This window comes from Necator americanus, chromosome I (genome assembly GCF_031761385.1).
Source record: "Necator americanus strain Aroian chromosome I, whole genome shotgun sequence".
NCBI lineage: Eukaryota > Metazoa > Nematoda > Chromadorea > Rhabditida > Ancylostomatidae > Necator > Necator americanus.
Window position 1 is genome coordinate 12,648,287 of NC_087371.1, and position 19,884 is coordinate 12,668,170.

Sequence of the window (19,884 nt, forward strand, 5' to 3'; positions counted from 1 at the left end):
AACAAGCAGAAATTTTTGAAAATCTCTACCACCCGTCACCGCAAGCCCACCATACCAGTCTTTATATTATGAGATTCAGAACACTTGCAAAAAACGTAATGGACAACTCGACTAGACATTCTTCTAGTTGAAGTTCTCTCTTCAAAGACTTCTGTTTTTATGCGTTTGTTGTCAACTTGAAATTCCATATGATGGACGAGTAAAAGGACGCAGAGAGTTTTTCTACCGAACTAGGCACCAAGCCAATACCTGCACCCTCACCAACATTCGCCGGTCGTCCGCCGAACGTACCGTATCGGTGCAGCTTAACCGGCTGACCTTAGCGCCACACTGTGTTTGTCCTTTATTCTTCTCCCACTGTATTTGCTAGTTTTCTCGTCCGGGCGGCTACTACAGGTTGGCTGAGCTCAGCTCAACGCCGTCTGTCCACCTCCGTTGCACTGAAGGTGCACTGAAAGTGGGCGGAGTCGGCCGGAAAGGGTGGGAGGAAGCGTCGGCTGCAGCTCGAAACCCACCCACTGAAGACGAAACGAGCAACGCATCATCGAGGACGCTTAGCTTCAACGGCGACAGATTTCTGGAATTCGCTTGGGGAATCACCGTGTATTTGATCTACTCGTCGATCCACTCGTTCGCTTGGTGGTGAACTGCTCGAGGTGAAATGCGGGCGACTTGCCTGTGTTTCGTTTTCATTTCTCTGCCAACAGCTGTATTCGCTATTAGTTGTTTGGTGACAAGACCAGGTGGGATGGTTTTTTCCAGGCTTTTTTTTCTTGTAATTTCCCACTAATTTCTTGTTGTTTATTCGCTCACATTTCATGTTTCTCGGCGTTATTTCTTAGTCCTTACATGTTCCCTGGATATTTATTGTCTCTCCAAATGACACTCATATTTCTTCGTGGACGATTCTCTGCAAGCATTCTCCAAATTTCCTCCTGTCTCTACAGCTTCGCGGCCCATGAATCGACGCTTTTGAGGTCTATTTTTCTGACGTCGTATTTCGTCGTAAAAACAGGAGGAATTTCCTATTCCTTCCACAACCTTTGTTGTTCACCAACGCAGCGTTGATGCTAAAAATCTCTGCAAAACACTTTAGAAAAAGGAAAGTTGAACACAAAGACGTATTTTGAGGGATCCTGATGAAGAAATGGCGAAGAAACGTGACAACACGAAGCGAAAAGTCTTTTTTCGGCCACATTTTCACGCTCATCACTCTTCCAAAGACATTCACAGATGTGCATGCAGCTGCGCGAGCGCTGCTTTTCCTTTTCTTGCCGGGCCTTATTGAGTCTTTTTGGTGCGATTTTTTGTGGTGCCCCGCTTCCTGAATAAATTCGCATAGTTCACTCGCTCGTCTCGTCACTTTTTCCATCTCTCACAACTCTATTTTGCATGTATATAGTGCAGCGAATCGCACTGACAACTCGAATTTGTTTCAATGTGCGGCGCAAGTTGAATAGGGAAAAATCAGCCGGCTCGATTTTTAGGCCCACAGCGTCACTCACTGACTTCCCCTCCAAACTAACGCGCATTAGTAGAAACGATCATTTCTGGCTTCGTTGGGAGCGATGCATTCCCAGTTTAGTCGAGAACTACACACAAAAATTATCACATTTTACTGTATTTTTAAATAAAATTATCATTTTTACTTCAAATATTATTTGAATAATAGGAAGAGACTATTTTTTCCTACTAGCAAATGCTTTCTAGGTGTCATGTATCTTTTGCTGTCTCAAGAATATCTGCGCAATATGTACTTTTATTTTATTAGGATCATTCTATGGATCTCAAACAGGGTGTGGATTCTGAATAGGAAAGGCAGCCGAAATGGAAAAACTTCACATCAGTTCTTCCTTCATAATGGTAAATTTTGATGGAAGTGCAGATTTTGTCGGTTTTTGTGGGAAATTTGTAGATAGGGCCGAGCGGGCTTCCGTGTCAACTGTTACTAAGTTACTACACCCATTTTTCATCTTCTCTGACCAGTATGTAATGAGTATTGCTCGCAAATTTTTCGTTTTCCGATAGTCGTTTCGGCAGGCTCCGTTCTGTTCCTAACAAATCTTTTTGTAAGGAAATACGAAATATGAGAGGCTTAAAAAATAAGTAAAATCCTCTTCTATTCTTATAAGTAGTAAAAAAAGATCAATCTCACAAAAAGAGACGGAGAAACGATCTAATTTTTTCCCTCTCATAGATCTATCTGTTTTTTTTTAACAATACATTCTTTTGCCGGGCCGAAGTCGGAACTTCAAGAAATTTATGAAGGGTAAAATCATCAGCACATTTGTGAAATTAAACTCTGCTTAGAACCGATTCCGTGAAATATTTCCATATAGACTCGAAGACTTTGTTTTATACACAGAATCTGAATCTTCCAATGTAGAGCGGCCTTAATGACAAAAGTTTCTAAGCTACAATTGCAAAGACCACAAAGAAATTGATGGATAGTGACTGTTTCGATTCAGCAGGCTTTTTTGACCTCCATAATCAATATATTCACTCAGACTATGATTCTCCTCAGTGTTAAATCAGTGTGTTGAAAAAAATACGGAAATTAGAGAAATTTATGTTATTTATGTTGAGGGAAAGAAACAAGGTAGAAGAAATGGAATACACAATCCATAAAATGTTACATCAAGGCTTCTAACACATCTTTGCCTCGTTCAGGAAATTCTTCACCATCTTTTCGCTTCACTTTTTTACTTCGTGATCCCTTCTGATACATATAAAATAAAATTATAAGTCAGAAATCAGGGGAAAAACCAAGATTTTTTTATGACAATGGTCTCTTACAGAGGAAGTAGCCGGTCGATAAGAGAATTTTACAAAAACTTCTCACATATCTCACACACCAGTAAACAACACCGGAAAATTTATCGCATTGCTTACGTTCGACTTGTTAACTATGTTAGGAATTCCAACAATGTCATTTATGAGGTATGTTTATGGTCGCAAAAACAAACAAACAATCATATCAACACACGCGTTGGAAAACATCTTAAACTCGTTACGTGCGTCATTTTTGGAAGTGAATGCTGACTCGAACGTTGAAGTGGAAACGAAATCATGCATCTCTATGGACGGTTAATTTTTTCTAACTATATGAAAGTTCTAGCAGAAATTTCCCCTTTTGTTATGCATTAATGTAGGCAGCATGAAACGTTTAGGTTTTTTTTTCCAAATTTTATTCCACTTCCTGGAAAGCTATTCTTAGGTACCTGTCTTCGACAATTCAAAACTCGAAGAAAAAGAGCGGATAACTAAGAAAAATCGGAAATTTAAAAAATTAGAATTTCAATGCTCTATTCATGCATTCTCTGGGAGACAGTGCACGCACGTTTTCTGAAGGCAAACATGATACGAAACAATTAATTGAATAATAGTTGATAATGCAAATAGATAAATAGGTTTTTTTCGGATTTGGGAAAATATTTTCTCCTACATTCCAGGATGCACCTATGTTTTTTCACTGCCATCATGACTATCTTTCTTAGTTTCCTTCATGGTCAAAGAAGGCCACGACAACTCTTTCTATTAATAAAATAAGCCACTAATATCGAACATTTCGATGTTTCTCCACTAGCAAAATGGTTACTTTTAGCCGGTAGTGAGTCACGCGTGTATCATACAGTCCCGAATAAAACATGTATACCGTGACTCATCCGTCGCTTCATGCGATTATCAACATATTGAAACGATATCTGAAGTTGTTCGTTTGAAATGAGATGAAATCCGAAGCTGACTAAGCTCTGTCCTATCATGCAGCTTCTGTTGAACGCTAAAATCATTGAAAAATAGAGAAAATATCAATATTTTGTTCAAACGACAACTTTCGTTTGATGAAGTGATTCAATTTCATTTAATCAAAATCTATTGTTCATTCATAGTCGGCTGACAATCTTGTGGTCGCTTTCGTTTTGTTGCGTCAAAAGTTTTGTAGAATCCCCTACTTCATAGAAATTTTGAATAATGGAATGATAGTGTCTGACATCTACTTATTTATTTATTCACACTTGGAGATGCAAGATCCAGGACAACAACAAAATGCGGGTAGCATTGGAAGGTGGAAAGCTCTGAAAGCTTTTTTTGTAGATATCAATTTTTAAATTGTGTTAGTTTGGTTAGTTCTTGTTAGCGTTCGTTTTAGCTTTTTTTTCTAGACATGCTCTTAAATAAATGAAAATCTGAAGCGTTCAAATCACATGCTGTAAGAAATTTTGGTTCTTTTACATTCTTATTTGTACTTATTCCTCATTCATCCTTGCTAGGGTATCCAGGGAATTTTTTGATCAAGATAACGAGAAGTTAAGGGTATAGATCTTCTTCTGAATAGAGTACTTGTTTAAAGAAAATTCTATGTTTATTCTAAGTTCTAATTCCAAGTTATTTAAAAATAGCAGCCGAATCAACTGTAAAAAATCTGCTCAAGAATATGAAATATAGTATTTGAATAAGGCAGGGATAAAAAAAAACATCACTAAAGCATTGATTTCATTGAAAATTCCTCTCTTGTCTCAAACTTTTTTTTCGCAGAATCCATGTTTTTCCTGAGATTTCTGTGAAGCAATCCTTGCAAATTCCTCATTAACAGCAGAACATTTAAAGGACGTAGAAAACATTCTCATCATCGATTTCCGTTGTGCCCACACGCGTCTTCTCTTCAGGAAATCAGCGTTCTATTCGTTTGTCGCCGAAATTTCGCGCAGTTCGGTTCCGTGCGCTCCTCTACCTCCACCACGCCTCATGATTTGCTTATGTATGAAAATTCGCGTACGCGTCGTCGTCGTTTCACAGCAGGTGCAGTTTTGGCATCGTCGCCGCCAGTTTTTGTGCATCACGCAAGCGAAGTGAACATCGACGAGCGAGATTCTCCCCACACCATGAGCCTTTTTTCAAGGTCGATCTAGTGAAAACATGAGGTGTAGAGGAGATGAGCAATTCAAAACTAGAGGTTAATTGGATTACTGTCGGAACTGGGATTTGTCGATTCTGCGTAGATATGCGATGCCGAACTGGAAGATAAGAATGTGAAGAGATTATTCGGAAGAGCAATAATGAGAGAAGAGAAGAACACCGATGAAATCAACGACTAATGGCTGAGTTTCATCTGAGAGGGACAGACAAATCGCAGAAACGGGGCGAATAGGATTGGGAGTTAAAGATGTTCTGCGCAACCAGTCTTTGCTTGGAAATTTCTTCTTTTGTGTTACAATTATTATTGCGACTAGTTAGTAATCCAATTCAGCCTTTTCTCCAATTATTCTTTCGTTTTTGAATTTCTCCACAGTCTACACATGTAACTTAATTACGATTTACGATTATCGCTCTTTCGAAAATCGTCTCAAAAATCGCAAGCAGTGGCTCATTTGGAACGATTTTCCATCGTGATAACAGAAATTTTAAATTTTTCCTGACGAAAATATTCTAAATTCAAATAATGCTATGATTACCTAATCTTTAGAATTTATAAGTAACCTATTTTGAGAAGCATGTCTTCAAAAACTCTTCTCCTGTAAATATATGCTAGAAAAATACGATCACTTAAATCGAGATAATATCTGCAAAATTGCGCAAAATTCAATGTTCCATACGCAATCTTCCACGTAAAATGAACACAGTGTAAATTTCACAAAAAACCAGCACTGCAAGAGGAGCAGCTTTCTGATGTGCTGTTGATCCCAGTCATCAACAGCACTTTGCGAACTTATAAATTACTTCATCCGAAGGCCGGCATCCAGCTCTCGAGGCTTTCAGAATATTCACAAAAGGTACTTCTTTGATTTTTGGATTTTTCCTATTCTATTCTGTTGGACTGTTCCATATTACGATTTATTCTAATTTTTCATAGAAACGGGATCGACCTTGTAATTTGTCTCTCTCATCCAGATTTTTTACAGGATTTTTTTTTTGGCGAGAGTTCAAACTTTGGTGTTGCTCTGATCATAGTCGGTTTTGCTTGGGAGAGGGATAAATCTAGTTTTTTTCTAGAATACTTCTTCGTAAGGGGGGGTGTAGGGTTAGAGTTCCTTCTGATATGAGGTTCAATCCCTAGTGTACAAGCCTTTCATCCTCAGGTGATAAATTGTCCAGATTGTTGGAGGATAAAAATGATTTGAACATCGGTGCCAGCAAGTCATTGTAGAGGCCAGTTACACGCTCGTAAACCTCAAACGATTCTGAACTGAAGTGAACGTGGGGGCGCATCCCAAGCGGATAGATTAACGCCAGAAACTTTATCCTTTATCCTTTACTTCTTCGTCTTGAATTATTTCCACGTTGACGAATTAATTTCTGCTTAAACTCTATGCTTTCTATAAATAATCGTGAGAAAAGTGAGTTGAACTGCTGCAGAAGAAAAAAACAAAGTTTAAAGTTCGAAATAAAAGTACACACAGCGGTGAGAAAAAGTTGAAATTCTGTCAGCGCTGCAAAACACTTAAGTGCTATTGGCATGATCTCAGTAGGTGTTTATAGGACAAACGGATCTTCTCATGAATACACCTCGAAAACACATAATTCTGCAATCGTTTCTTGGAGGATCTATTTATAGGGTTCCCGAATTCCTAATAGCCTCGAAGCCTCAACATTCCCTTGGTCTTTCTGCACAATTTGTTTCGAAAGCTACAGCATGCCACATGCCTTTTTTGAGCGTAAATTTGTTGCCGCGTAGTCGATTGTTCCTTGTTTTTCTTCTAAAATTTCACTGTTTCCTTTTTAAACTCTAACTGAGGTTTCTTCCAAAGCAACAGATTGGTTCGACTTTTGTTCAAAGAGTAAAACGAATATCTGATTTGATCAACTTTGTCTCACATCTCTCTTTCTTTCTTTCTCCTTCTCTCTCTCTCACGAAGAGAATACAGACGGTCAGACTCAATCTCTTTGAACCTGTTTTTACAGTCTCAGTCTTTGCTTATTAACTACGACGGTACCTTCGGCAAAGCGTGGCAGAGACGCTTTAAATCATTAGCGCAGATGTTATACTACACGACGGAAATTATGGTCGCACGAGCATTTTTCAGACATTAATCGAGTCTCACATCAGTTAAAGGCAAGGTAAAAAAGCGGTTTAGTCAGGGGGGAGCAAATTTTTTTACATACACAAAGCTTACTTAGATATAATTATAAGAATTATTTAATAAAAAATGAATAAATAAAAATAAATTTAAAAGAATAAAAAAATTATTTAATAAAACCTTGGTGCTAGGTAACAATTTTTTGAAACTAAGGGCTTTGAACCCTACAACACAAATATTTAAATTAATTAGGGACAAAGAACGTAGAACGTACATTGAACTATGGTTTAGAGGAAGCAAGAGAAGAAATTTTTTAGATTCTTCCACTCTTTTCCCTTTTTTTCTCAAAGCCTTACCGCTCTTTTTGCAATACTGTTCCCCTGCATGTTGCCAAAAATTCACATTCTAGTCCATTTTGACATATCTGCTAGAACGAGCCTTCATCCGAACGTGTTCTTTGCGAGATCCATCATTTTTCTTCAGAAATCTATCCATTCACGTCACTAGCGGAACCGCATTGGTCAATGCGTAACCCCTAGTGGCTTGTTTTTTTTTCGGTCGGCGAACTGCAAATTGCTAAATCCGTCATATGCTAAATGGTGGTCATCGCGGTGACGGACAGAAGAATACCCGGGTTGTGAATGGTTGGTGGTCAGTTGTGGGCCCCAACAAAAAAAAACAGAGACGAAAATTTAGCCGGGGAGGGCTATTTTAAAGAAGTCCCCGTGGAATCTATAATTTATGGAGTTTGTTGCAAAAGGGCAGGTCATACGCTGAGAAGCGTTCACGGTTGTCATTTGTTATTCTATGTCAAGAGTGGTTGTGGTGCTTAACTTACGACGTATGTACGTCACGTAGCCAACGCGACCTCAACAACCCCTCACTCTCCAACAGAAAGTCAACAGTATTCAGCTGCCATCGATTGTTATCATTGTGCCATATAATTAGGGGGTGGCTATTGCTGTAAGACTGTAAAACTGCCCCATAATTAGATAATGATGTGGTGTTAGGCTGTAAAAAATCCTAGAACTTTCTCGGCAAAATTCGTTAGAACTCGCAAAAAAGCCTCAATTGAGAACCAGAAAAAAAATCCCCGAAAGTTATCTGATTTCTTGAAAGTTCCTGCTTTTTCGCTTTGATGTTCTCACGAAGATTATTTCATCCACTTCAATGAAATTCTTTTTATTTTGCCGCAGAAGTTGTGTGGATTCTCTGTTCCCATTTTGCTTCTTTTTTCTGCAACATTTTCCTACGTAAATTGTTTAATTAATCATCTGGATATAAAATCTTCCCTCCCATTCCTTTTCGCCTTTTTTATGTCTTTCTTGGAATAATAATTAGGGAAATTTCCAGCGTTACAACCCCAGTTGAATGTTGGATTTCTGAACAGAAAAGAAGAAAAGAGAATTAACTGGAAGTGTTTTGGCGCAAATTTCATCATTCAGATTTTTTTCCTGATTGAAAATAGCTTCAAAAGCACATTTAGAAACCCTATCAGTCATCGGATGACTCATGCTCAAAAGTCTGAAATACCAGCTTTTCCAGTTGCCGGGGCTCTGAAATAATGGTCCCAATGATGACTCACATGTGTCACACGCACCCACTAATTCTTTAAGAAAATTCTCCTGTTGGGATTAATTCGAACATTTCAATTTTCTCATTTCTGATGACGGCTTCGATGATGGCAGGAATTTTCCAAGAAAATTTTCTCTCAAAAGTGAATGCAAACTAAAATTTCTTTCTTCTCCACGGTTGGTTAATCCTTTTAGAGCCGAACTGTAATGAGTTTCTCTAGGAAACGAGAAATTTTTTCCAGGACTTCCATTTCTTTTCCCATCCTTGTTAAACGAAATCGAAGACTGACAAAAGCCATTGGAAGAAATTTAAGGGATGATGAAATTTCTAGAGGAGTTATTTTCGGGGACTTCCGGGAAATTCCCAACGAGGATAATAAATTCATAGATATGATGTTACGATAAGCGAGGTGGAGCTTTTCCAGGGCCTTTTAAGGATTCTTTTCCATTAAATCCTCTACTATACATCACACAGCCACGAGTAAATTAGATGTTTGTCAGCTTCTTTCGTCGCCATTATATGGTCTCAAGTGCTGCGGTGATGAAAAAACGAGCTTCGAAGGCTTCGCAATTGCTGGCTTGTTGGGAGCAATCAAGCTGCAACGCACTAAGCGATTTATATAATTCTGTGGAAAATGTAGACTTAGAGACGCTGGAATTTGTGAAGTTGCCCGAAAGTGATCGGGTGTTCATATGTGTTCCCTTAAAAAAAGAGTTTTTTCCATGTTTTAAAAAAGAAAATGATTTTTTCCCAGCTGCATTTATAGTTTAACTCAACTAAAAACCTTTTGATCTGTGAATTTCTCGCGCAAGGCTAATATTGTTAGCACGCAGCATGCAATATGATCTCAAGCAAACATACGGAGTCAGCTTTTTGTACGGAACGAACAAAAAACTCGCGTGGTGACATCGAAACCGCCGAGAGATAACAATAGGAGTTCCTTGTCGACGTCTACACACAACTGATCATTGAACTTCTCGAACTTTTAATGGGGAGGGAGGGATTCATTGGGGAGAAGTGGAATTGTGGCAATTTCTGCTCATAACTATAACGTCCAATTTTGGAGTGTTAAAATAACTGTTGTGACGAGTGTGGAAATGGCAAATGACTCAACATCTTCGAAACACTTCAGCGAATTTCAGATGAAATTATTGGAAACGGGAAGGACGAAAGAGGCCATATGTACGAGTGACAAAAGAACAGTGTTTTAGGGAAAATTTTACCGAGAAATCATGAAAATCTGCTACTGAATTTCAGGAAAATTATCTGTGAAATTAAAATCACTCATAAGACCCAACCTACGTTACCAAACATACAAAAGCTACAGGTAATTATGATCTGTACTCTCAACTACTTTGAGCAATAACAAAAACAAGCAAAAGGAGATAATTTTCGCGAGAGTACGGGTTGGAAAAAACTCCAAAATTTCCGACAAACAGGCGAAAAATTTATGTTTGACTCGTTTTTTGAACTTTATTTCTAGAACAATTTCAAAAGTATCCATTCTTGAGTCTTTCGAAATGCTTTCATTTGGAGAATTTATTTTTACACCTAACCATGGTATTTTAAAGATTTCTTTTTACTACTAGTTTCTTCTTTTTTATCCACATGGCTCATTTTATTTAAGCCGTCAAAGACGGGTCTTACATATTTTACAAAAAAATCACTAAAGTTGGATTTTTTAAAGCAACCCCTTTCTCCTGGCCATTCGATCTTCATCCATAACATTCATAGCAAACTCATCCAGCACTATCTCTAGCCAATCTAGTCGGGCTGCTATCCCTCTGAGCTATCACATGACGTCAAACTCGGTTGCAAATTTCTCCTGGTAGCTTTTCCTTTTCCAAACTGAAGGGAAATTGTTTGCGAAATTTCCAAAAACTTGCTGGAAAATTGTCGAGTTTCGCAACCAACTGATGGAATTTTCGAAAAAGTGCTTGCACAGTGAATGTGCAAAAACCCATTTTCGATTTTCGCACGATAAAGGAACAGTGGAGTCGTCTTGTCTCGGGATCTATTTTAATTTAACGTCTAGAAATATTCCTTTTCATCAGTAGAAGAACAATTTTTTGTACATGAAGCATCTAATATTTCTAATTTCCATGAATTTATTAGCAGAAATCATAAAAGAGAGCCTTAATCGTTTTCTGGACTTCATTTAACACTCTGGATATATCTGAAATTTTCTACAAACCACATAATTCTCGCAGCAACTACTATTCTCATTTCTAACAACACTGAAAGAGAATATTTTAAATATAATAATGGAGACAGGGAATCATGCAGAAATGATACAGACTCACAATTTTCAATAGCTTGTAGAAAATTTCGGTATTCAAAAAAAACAAGTAAATAGAATTTTGAATTAAACAATTAAGTAATGGATCAACCAAACAAATAAATAAAACTGGTAATTAATTAATTAATTGGAGAAACAAAAAATCCAACACATATGACCTCATGTTTTAAGTAAGAGTCTCGCATTCTGTCGAGCACTTACGAAATTTTCCTTTCGTGGAAACTTTCCTCGGAATAATAATTACTATCGTGTCAGCTTTTTCCAATCTTTCCAATTTTTTTAACCAGGAAGAAGTAAAATCTAGCATTGTTTGATCTCCTACATAATCCTAATAATTTAATAGTAGCTGAATTCTTTAACAGGTCTTTATCCTGTGATAGTTTTTTTTTCCATTGGGAGCAATGAATTTCGTGCTCAGTTTTTCACTGATTCTATGGAATTTCCTTGAACGACATCTATCAGATGGTATATGTGCGCGGCTACTAACGTATTCCGTTCAAAAGCTCATTTTCCTCATTCAAATTCATCTCCTCCCCACTTTTTTCATGTCCATCACTCTCCTAACGGTGACTTTTAAAGATTCAGTTCCTTTTAAAGGCTAAATGTCCAAAATAGTAAAGTGGTGAGCGTCGAGCTCCGCTACTGCAACGGGTTGCGCACTGATTGCCGCAAATCATCTCAAATTCGCACCCGTACTAGTGTCGAACGCGGATTGGTTTCGCGCCATTAGTAATATGCTTATTTTCGAGCGCCTGATTCCGAGGGGCCACTATTCCCGCGGGTCCACGCGGTCCCAACGGCTATTCGGACGAGTCACATTGAAGATGAATGAAGATTACGGGAGAAAACAACCAAAGGGGCCAGCCGCTGCTACCCGTTCCTTCGGCCAATAGCAAAGTGAAGTAACTAATCCAGAACATGCGTGTGCAGAAGTGATTCCGGAATTATGAGCTCCCCGGAGATGATTACGAACAACTACACCGTCCACTCGTCCGGCACGCTCTTTGTTCAGCGTACTCTCCAACTCTATTTGGTTGCTGTGCAATTGTGCGTGTGTTGCCGTGCATTTCCAATGCAACTCGGCCGTAAATCCTCAAATTTATTGTTTCGGCGACTCAAATATTTGAGCAACGCCGACCGTAATTCCGCTTAATAAGGCCCTAGCCGCTCTCATCTGAAGCGCTGATCAATTCCGGACGGTACCAGCTGGTAATTAAAAGGGACGGGTGCAGGTGATCGGCGAATTCCTTCTCTTCGTGTGCTAAAAAAATCCTTAGAAAACACATTTCTTCTTAACATTGTGGTCCTTTCGATGTTAGATTGGTTTCACCACTAGCGCTTAGAATCTGGATTGAGATTTCAGCGATCTACACAGATGGACAAATTTTCATTTTTTTCTACCCATATCTATAATTGTCCACAGATAATAAATTTAATAATTCAATTAAAAAACTCGCTTGGAAATAGCGCCCTCGAAGGAATTGTTTCGAGAAATTTTCTGACATTTGCTGGCTCCAGATGAGCTAAAATTAATATGAAAGTAAACAAAAATACCATGCCGCAAATTTCTTAGAAGTTATGGCAGATTTGTTCTGATCATTTATGTCAGTTGAGTACCACATTTCTACCAGGTCCATTTTAAGAAGGAATACGATAGCTTTTATTCCGTCCTTGCTTTTCCAGTTTTATTCTCCTGTTACCCAGCCACAGCACAACATAATTTCACTTTTTACTACCGTTTTCACAACTACTGCTATCGAGGTTTTTTCCAGGTTACGGTTTCGCATCCGAGGCTTGTCCTGCTGCAGCGGTCGGATGTCGAATCAAAGCCCGATCCGACCATGTGGAATGGTATGAATGGTCAAAACTATACGATAGGAATCAACTTGTTTGTGTATATCCTGGAGAGTACGAAGGAATCGCTGGTGAGCTGAGAAGCGCTACTGAGGCTGAAAATAAAAGAAATGAAATTTCTCCAGAAAGAGATTTTGTTCTTTCTCTGACAAAACTCAAGTCGTTATCCAAAAAACAGAAAAGAAAAACATTTTTTCTGAGAATAGAATTCTGATATTCTTGAAATAGGATTCTCAATAAAAAAAGCAAAATTTTTAACCTTGAAAACTATTCCTGCGGAGACATAGCAAAGATTCGTAGAACTTATAAGATTCACATTACTACTTTATCTATCAAGAACATTATCGAGTAGTTTTTGGTTCCTGAGATACGTACAGAGTGTTTCTAACATTTCCCACTTCCCAGTAACTTGCTGTACATTCTGCAATAAAACATAATGAAAAACATTGAAATAATAACCGTTTTGAAACTCGTTCCTAAATGAGAGGGAATCTTTAGAACTCCTTTAGTCATCGTAAGTTTCGCTCATTAGGCAAAAAATACGAAAAATACTTCTTTTTTATGGAGATTTTCAGAATATTGCTGTGCAAAACATTCAATTCGATTGCGCCAAAAATACATTTTGAATACAACAAAATAATTCTAATTCATTATAATAGCATTATATTGTTGTAATACAATAAAAATACAGTAAAAAATACAGAAATTCATGTTTTAATGTAAAATCCTCAACAAATTCAGAGAATTCCTGCACGCTCTAATCCTCTATCATCTCCTGCCGTGTGCGTCCTTTTGGAATTCTTGCAGAACACCATTAAAATGTGTGCTTAAGCTATGACCTTACAATCCTATTCAAAACCTCAGAGAATCTCGAGAAGAACAGATAAATCTTGTGAACTTTTGTGTCACAAATGCCATTTCCCACACATTCAGGATGCGTTCGAAAACATTCGGGGAATGTTCGATGTTGGTGCGGGGGAACGGACGACTGTAATAGTCCAGAGACGAGTCGACAATTACTGGACGCCTTTCAGAAATCCGACAAAAAGAAGATGCAAGTGATTATCAGGAAATTGGAGATGGGCGCGAATCTAGGAGAGGAAGTGGAAGGTGTGTGACGTCTGAATGGATCAAATATATCGCGTAAACAACAACTTATTCTTTATAACTTACATAATACCTTCTCTAATTTACTGTATAGTTCACAAATAACAGTAGGCAAGAAGTAGGGGATATGAAGTAATAACAGTAGATTTGGGAACTGATGAATGATGGGGTAAAAATAGATCCAGAACCTTAAAGACTGAATACTGCTGTATCGAAAACTGCTAATTAGGCCACTCCTAATTGCTAATTAGGAGTGAGAAGAGAATTTCCATAGCTGAATTCGTGCTGCCATTTTTCAACATAAGTTCTTTTGTGGTTTTAAATAATAACGGGAGAATAGACGCCTAAAAGTGGTATGCCCTAAGTGCCCGTATATTCTTGCGCGAATAATAATCAGCTGATAATTGAAACACCATTCAATTCCATTCATTTTTTTCCACAGAAAAGCGAAAAGATTTCCAAAAGTTCTAGAAACCTCAAGATATAAAACTGAAAGTTATTTCTATGTAAATAACCATAAAACAAATACATGCATGAAATATTTTAGAATTGAATTCGACCTCGGAGAAACAATGTTTTTTCACTTCAATTTTGTCCAATTAAAGTAACTGAACTGGTGTCAACAACCACGTATGTGACTATGCCAATCTAAAACCTTAAGGCTATCGTTTTGAAGCTATGACTTATGCATATGAAGCTTAGAAGAATTCACTCGAACCTGATTCTTCGAAGGATTTTTCCTGGTTTGAAAGAGAACATTCGGACTTTAGAATATTAATTTAAAATGATTGGAAAAAACGAAATGAGATTGAAATGATCGATAGCGATCGCTGACCTAATGCAAAACACCAATCCTGTAGCAACATTCACGCTTCCTAAAAATATCTTTAAAAAAAGATAAAGTTCCGACTTGGAAAAATGGCTGAATTTTTAGAAGTGCAATTTTTAGAAGATTTTTAGAAGTGAATTCGAGCCAGAAATCTCTTTTCTTGCAGTTTTATGAGGAACCGACAGTGCTCAGTGGTCAAAGGAGCAGCAAATCTAACAGATTTTGTACAGGATTTATACGTTTAGACTTTACTTTTCTTACGATATATCTAAAAATGATACAGAGAAAACGTCTTGGTAAGTTTCTGGCATAGAAAGCTCTAAAGAATCGTCGTTAGCAGAGCAGCAGCAACTGAAGACTTCTCACAATTTTAACTCTGCAGTCGGATACCAGCAACCGACTTTCTGTGATTGAATAATTAATGAATAATCAAGTGGATTATTCCTTTCTGAACCTCCGCCATGGAATTCGAAAAGTTCGGATTTGGAAACTCGGGAGTTCTGTGCCAGATGAGCCTTCCTTCTGAATCGTACTTTATCATGGTCATTTCCTATTCCCAGAAAATTTACATTTTAATTGATCTCATCAACCACGCTACTAATTTTCACAACAGTGACGGCAACACTTATCCTCGTGCGTACGTAGAATCGCGTTTTCACTAAATACACTAGATAATGAACTGAATATGATAGGGCTTTACACATAAAATAAAAAAAAACAAATAATTATAATGTTAAAAACAAATTATCTGCTTTTCTACGCATACATATATAATTAGGTACTTTATAAGTATTTATGCATATCGGAGCATAAACTTAAAGAGCTGAAAAAGTTACGCTTCATGGTTGCAGAAAATCACATTGGCTTGACCCATCCTGGGTCACCTGACAAAACTTTGAGACCCGTCGGTGCGTCATGTAGTCTTCGACATTTAAATGAAGTAGGGACTTAGTGTGATCAAATTCAGAATGATTAATTAATCGTAATGTTATGGATAATTAATGACACTATTGCAAGTTAATAATTAGTTATTGTTAATAATTAGTTGTTAAGGGGCGGGTGTAGTGTAGCGGTTAGAGGTTCCGCTTCCTGCACAATCGATCGGAGGTTCGAATCCGCCCTAGTGCTCACCAAGCCTTTCATCCCTCCGGGGTCGATAAATTGGTACCAGACTTGTTTGGGAGGATAAAAGCACTGACTTGACCATTGGTTAGCCACCGCAAGTCATTGTATAGGCCAGATACACGTTCGTAAACCTCAAACGATTCTGAATTGAAGTGAACGCGGGGGCGCATCCCAAGCGGATTGATTAACGCCAGAAACTTTATCTTTTATCCTTTAATTAGTTGCTAATTATAGCCTTGCCGTGGTGGTTACAAAGCAACCTCCTGTTTTTCAGCAGAAACCACTACTGGAGAGCCCACTACCACATCCACCACCGCCATTACGACAAGAACCAAGCCGACAAGACCACCCACGAAGAAGCACACACAGAAGAAATACATGCAGAAAGGGACTAAACCCGTTTCTAGGACCACCACCACCGTCACTGCTTCCACCACAACCCCATCAACCACAACCAAAAAGTGGACGGCGACGACAAAAGCGATTAGTAACAACATCGAATCCGACGATGAGGTTAGATATTTCGAGTTGATTTTCGAAAGTTCGGTTGGTTTCCGTGATAGCAGCAACGTGATAGCATAATAATAGGTTACTAATATTATTATTTCTGTTCGGTTTTAATCCTTCTTTTTTTTGTTTCTGATCTCAAGATTAGCAGAACATTCGCTCTTCTTTACGTTCCATTGGAACGAAGTGCAAGCCTATTTTTATCTGTCAATGTCATGCCTATTTATTCTGTCGGCCGCGTCGCGGTTATTCGTCGGCTTTTATCTTTGCATAAAGGAAAATAATTCTCTTTGCTAATATGTTATATCGCTGAATCCTTCACAGATATTCTATAAATTCTTTGCTTTTTTAGATTTTAACCTTGAATTTCTTTTAAAAAAATCATGTCAGAAGTAAACACTACGGTGACTCGCCCTTTTCCTCTTTTCATTAACTCCTACTATTTTAATTACTATTTGCTTACTATTATTTTATGTTTGCTATTATTTTAATCAGTTCACTCAATTGCCTCATTTTCTCGACGATTCAGCGACCTCTGCTCGAGGCATACATAATATCCATGCGGAAATAGATTTCAATCACTGTCCACCCACACAAGATATATGCGTTTTTTTGTCAACGAATCGGATACTGAGAAAAAAAAATCCGATGAATACGAAATATTGCAGAAATGGCATAGCCGTAAATCTAACGGTTTATGCCTTCGCTGCTATTTTGTTGCACTCATTTTATCTTTCCGTGATTTTTTTTTTCGAATTCTTTAAAACTTGTCTTAAAGGCATCAATCCACGAATCTGAGGTAGTGCGGATTTCAGGTGGAGTATTCTTATAAGGAATAGTAGATTATGGAGAGGAGGGTGATTCCGTCCATTTCTTCCTAATTGTCGTAAAAAACTGCCCGGAAGATAGGCTTCAGGCGTTCTGGCGCACTATTTTCTACAGGGAGTTCGGCTGGAGCGCGCCAGCCTTGTGCGGCGCCGCATCTTCCGGGCCATTTCTTACGGCAATTAGAACGAAATGGACGTAATCACCCTCCTCTCCATAATCTACTATCCCTTATAAGAATACTCCACCTGAAATCTGCACCACCTCAGATTCGTGGGGTGATGCATTTAAGAAGAACATTTTACTGATTTATCTGTTTCTGAATTTTTCGGATTACATCAATTACTGGTGTGTCAGCAACAATATTCCTCCTAATTTCAATTTTCTTTTTCTCTACTATTTCACTACTTTGAAATTTTATTCTTCTGTGGTAATTTCCAGATTATTTTCTAGAGTACCGCGAAATTTTTTTGAAATATGCTAACCGATTCCAGGCGCTTCCACTTCCAACAGAAGCCGAACTCGGAGACACCTTCGACGAGACGCGACGACGTTTGAATGAAGAAATGCGGGAAGAGGACGAGAGATTGCAACAACTACTGGCAGATGAAGAAGCGGAGATGAGCAGAGATCAAGAAGACACCGCAGAAGAACGAGAGGAGCAGAGACGTAAAGAACGAGAACGAAACCGCATGGAACGGTATTTCGCTTTGCTTAGTTGCTATTCTACTTCTAACTCCATTCATTTTACGATAATTTCTTCTTAGTCGTGAAAGAGCACGTGCCGATGAGAGACGTCGTCTAACGGAAGAAGAAACATTACGAAAACATGAGAAAGCACAGAAACACAGAGAAGTGTTGCCGTCAAGCGAAGAAATCGACGACGACTATGAGAACGCCGAGTCCTCAGCCAATTTGACGTCGATTTCTTTGATATCATCGATTTTTTCATTGTTAATGCTGCTGATAAGATGAGCTATTGGTTGCCAATATTGATTTCTTTTCATCGATTTTCTCGACGTTTGCCCGAAAATTCGGTTCTTCCATGGAAAGCTTCAATTTTCCACAATGATCTGTCTGTTTATTTTTCTGTACGTTAGCCTTTGATTTTCTAGTTGATGCGGTCATAGATTCCATATATAGTCGTCGTACTTGCGTACGTCATGTATTTGTAGTGATGAGGTTGCCAGTCCTACCTCACCGTATCGCGTGACTATGATTGATCGATATCGATTCGCGCATCGATCGATACCGTGTTTGTGTGTGTTTGTTCCGCTATTACTACTACTACTTACGCTGCATGTGTAGACAAAGTACTGGTGCTATGCGCGATCGCTCGCTCTTCGCTCCGCTTTACTATTATTTTCAATGTGTATGTGTTTGCTTTTTTCCTACGGTACTTCACAATGTTTTGTGCATAGTTGAGAAAGAGTTATTTTGCTTTAGAAATAAATTTTGTATATACCGTAACGGTGCGCTACGGTCGTGATTGCACAAAAGAGTCCATAAGAGTCAGGTGGTGGAACGTGTGCGTGCGTGGGGGAAAAAAAGTCGAGTAATTGTATTCGTCTATTCGATTAGGACTCGTTTATTCGCTTGTGTTCTTTGAAATTGAAAAAAAACTTAGGGTGAAAAGGTGACTAAACTGGTTTGACGGTAATACATATAAGTTCCTTCATTCCTTTTCTTGGCAAAAGGAGTTAAGTGAGGGACCTTCGGAGCAAGAATCGGACAGAACTGGAACCGAAATCGGGAGAGATGTGATATTTGATTGATCGATTGACTAATCACTCGACCACAGGTACCTAGGAATTGCAGGGAAGTCATCTAGTCCTAAGGGGCGATCTACACTTCCACTTGTAGCTATGAGACCCAGTAGTACGCTCAGGATTCTCTTTGTTGGACGGATAGGGCGTTTAGTCGGATAAATCTCGTTCGATTTCATCCTTTCAGGCTCTGAAGAAGGCGAACACGCGGAAACCGCCGGAAGAAGGATTATAACAACCTCTTGTCCGACTCAATTTAAGAAAACAAGTTTCTGAGGTCTAAGAAAGGTCCAAAAGTATCTTAACAGTTTAGGGGTAGCATTTGTGGATCTAGACAAAGAGCAATAAAAATGATCCTAATAAATAAATTACAATTAAGGTGAAAATTATATTAATAAGGTTAAATAAGCTATCTGCAGATTAAAGATTTGCAGACAACTTATTTAACGGACACTGGACGTTGAGGGGTAAATGACTACAAAATTCGTTTGGTACTGGTCCGGTCATGCACTGCATACTGGCTATAAGCCATAGCAAAATAAACTTCTATGAGAAAAAAAATCTAAGAAACCCAAAGCTAAGCGTTTTTTAACCTAAAAAGTGCCTTTTTTGAGCCAAGAGTGACCTTCCTATTTTCTCTCTCTCTCTCTCTCTCTCTCTCTCTCTCTCTTTCTCTGGATTTTCTTCTTTGAAGGCAACAATTAACCACAGCTCGACTCAAATCGCCGTCGACACAGCTATGACCGGTTCATAGATATATTAATGTAATTTTCATTGGGTCCTATGACCTATGAATTAATATGAGTTCATCGCAGGACTCATTCATTTATACCCTTTAATTTTTGTAATATTTATCATTTAATTCATATCGTCCATCAACTTACACACCGAGGCAAAACCCAGAACGGGTACATTACAGAACGTCAGTATTCTAACACAATGTCATTTAAACCCATTGAAGTTAGTGGTTTTTCAAATATT

At 38.3% G+C, this 19,884-nt stretch overlaps 1 protein-coding gene across 1 annotated transcript; it reads left to right on the forward strand.

The window, feature by feature from the left end:
* Positions 1-661: 661 nt before the first annotated feature.
* On the forward strand, positions 662-18,112 carry RB195_005318 (uncharacterized protein; the record flags this gene model as incomplete). Its single annotated transcript, XM_064177739.1, has 6 exons — positions 662-743; positions 12,663-12,815; positions 13,678-13,854; positions 16,080-16,318; positions 17,632-17,837; positions 17,905-18,112. The coding sequence occupies 6 exons, from the start codon at positions 662-664 to the stop codon at positions 18,110-18,112; spliced, it is 1,065 nt and encodes a 354-aa protein (XP_064034853.1).
* Between the last annotated feature and the right edge of the window lie 1,772 nt (positions 18,113-19,884).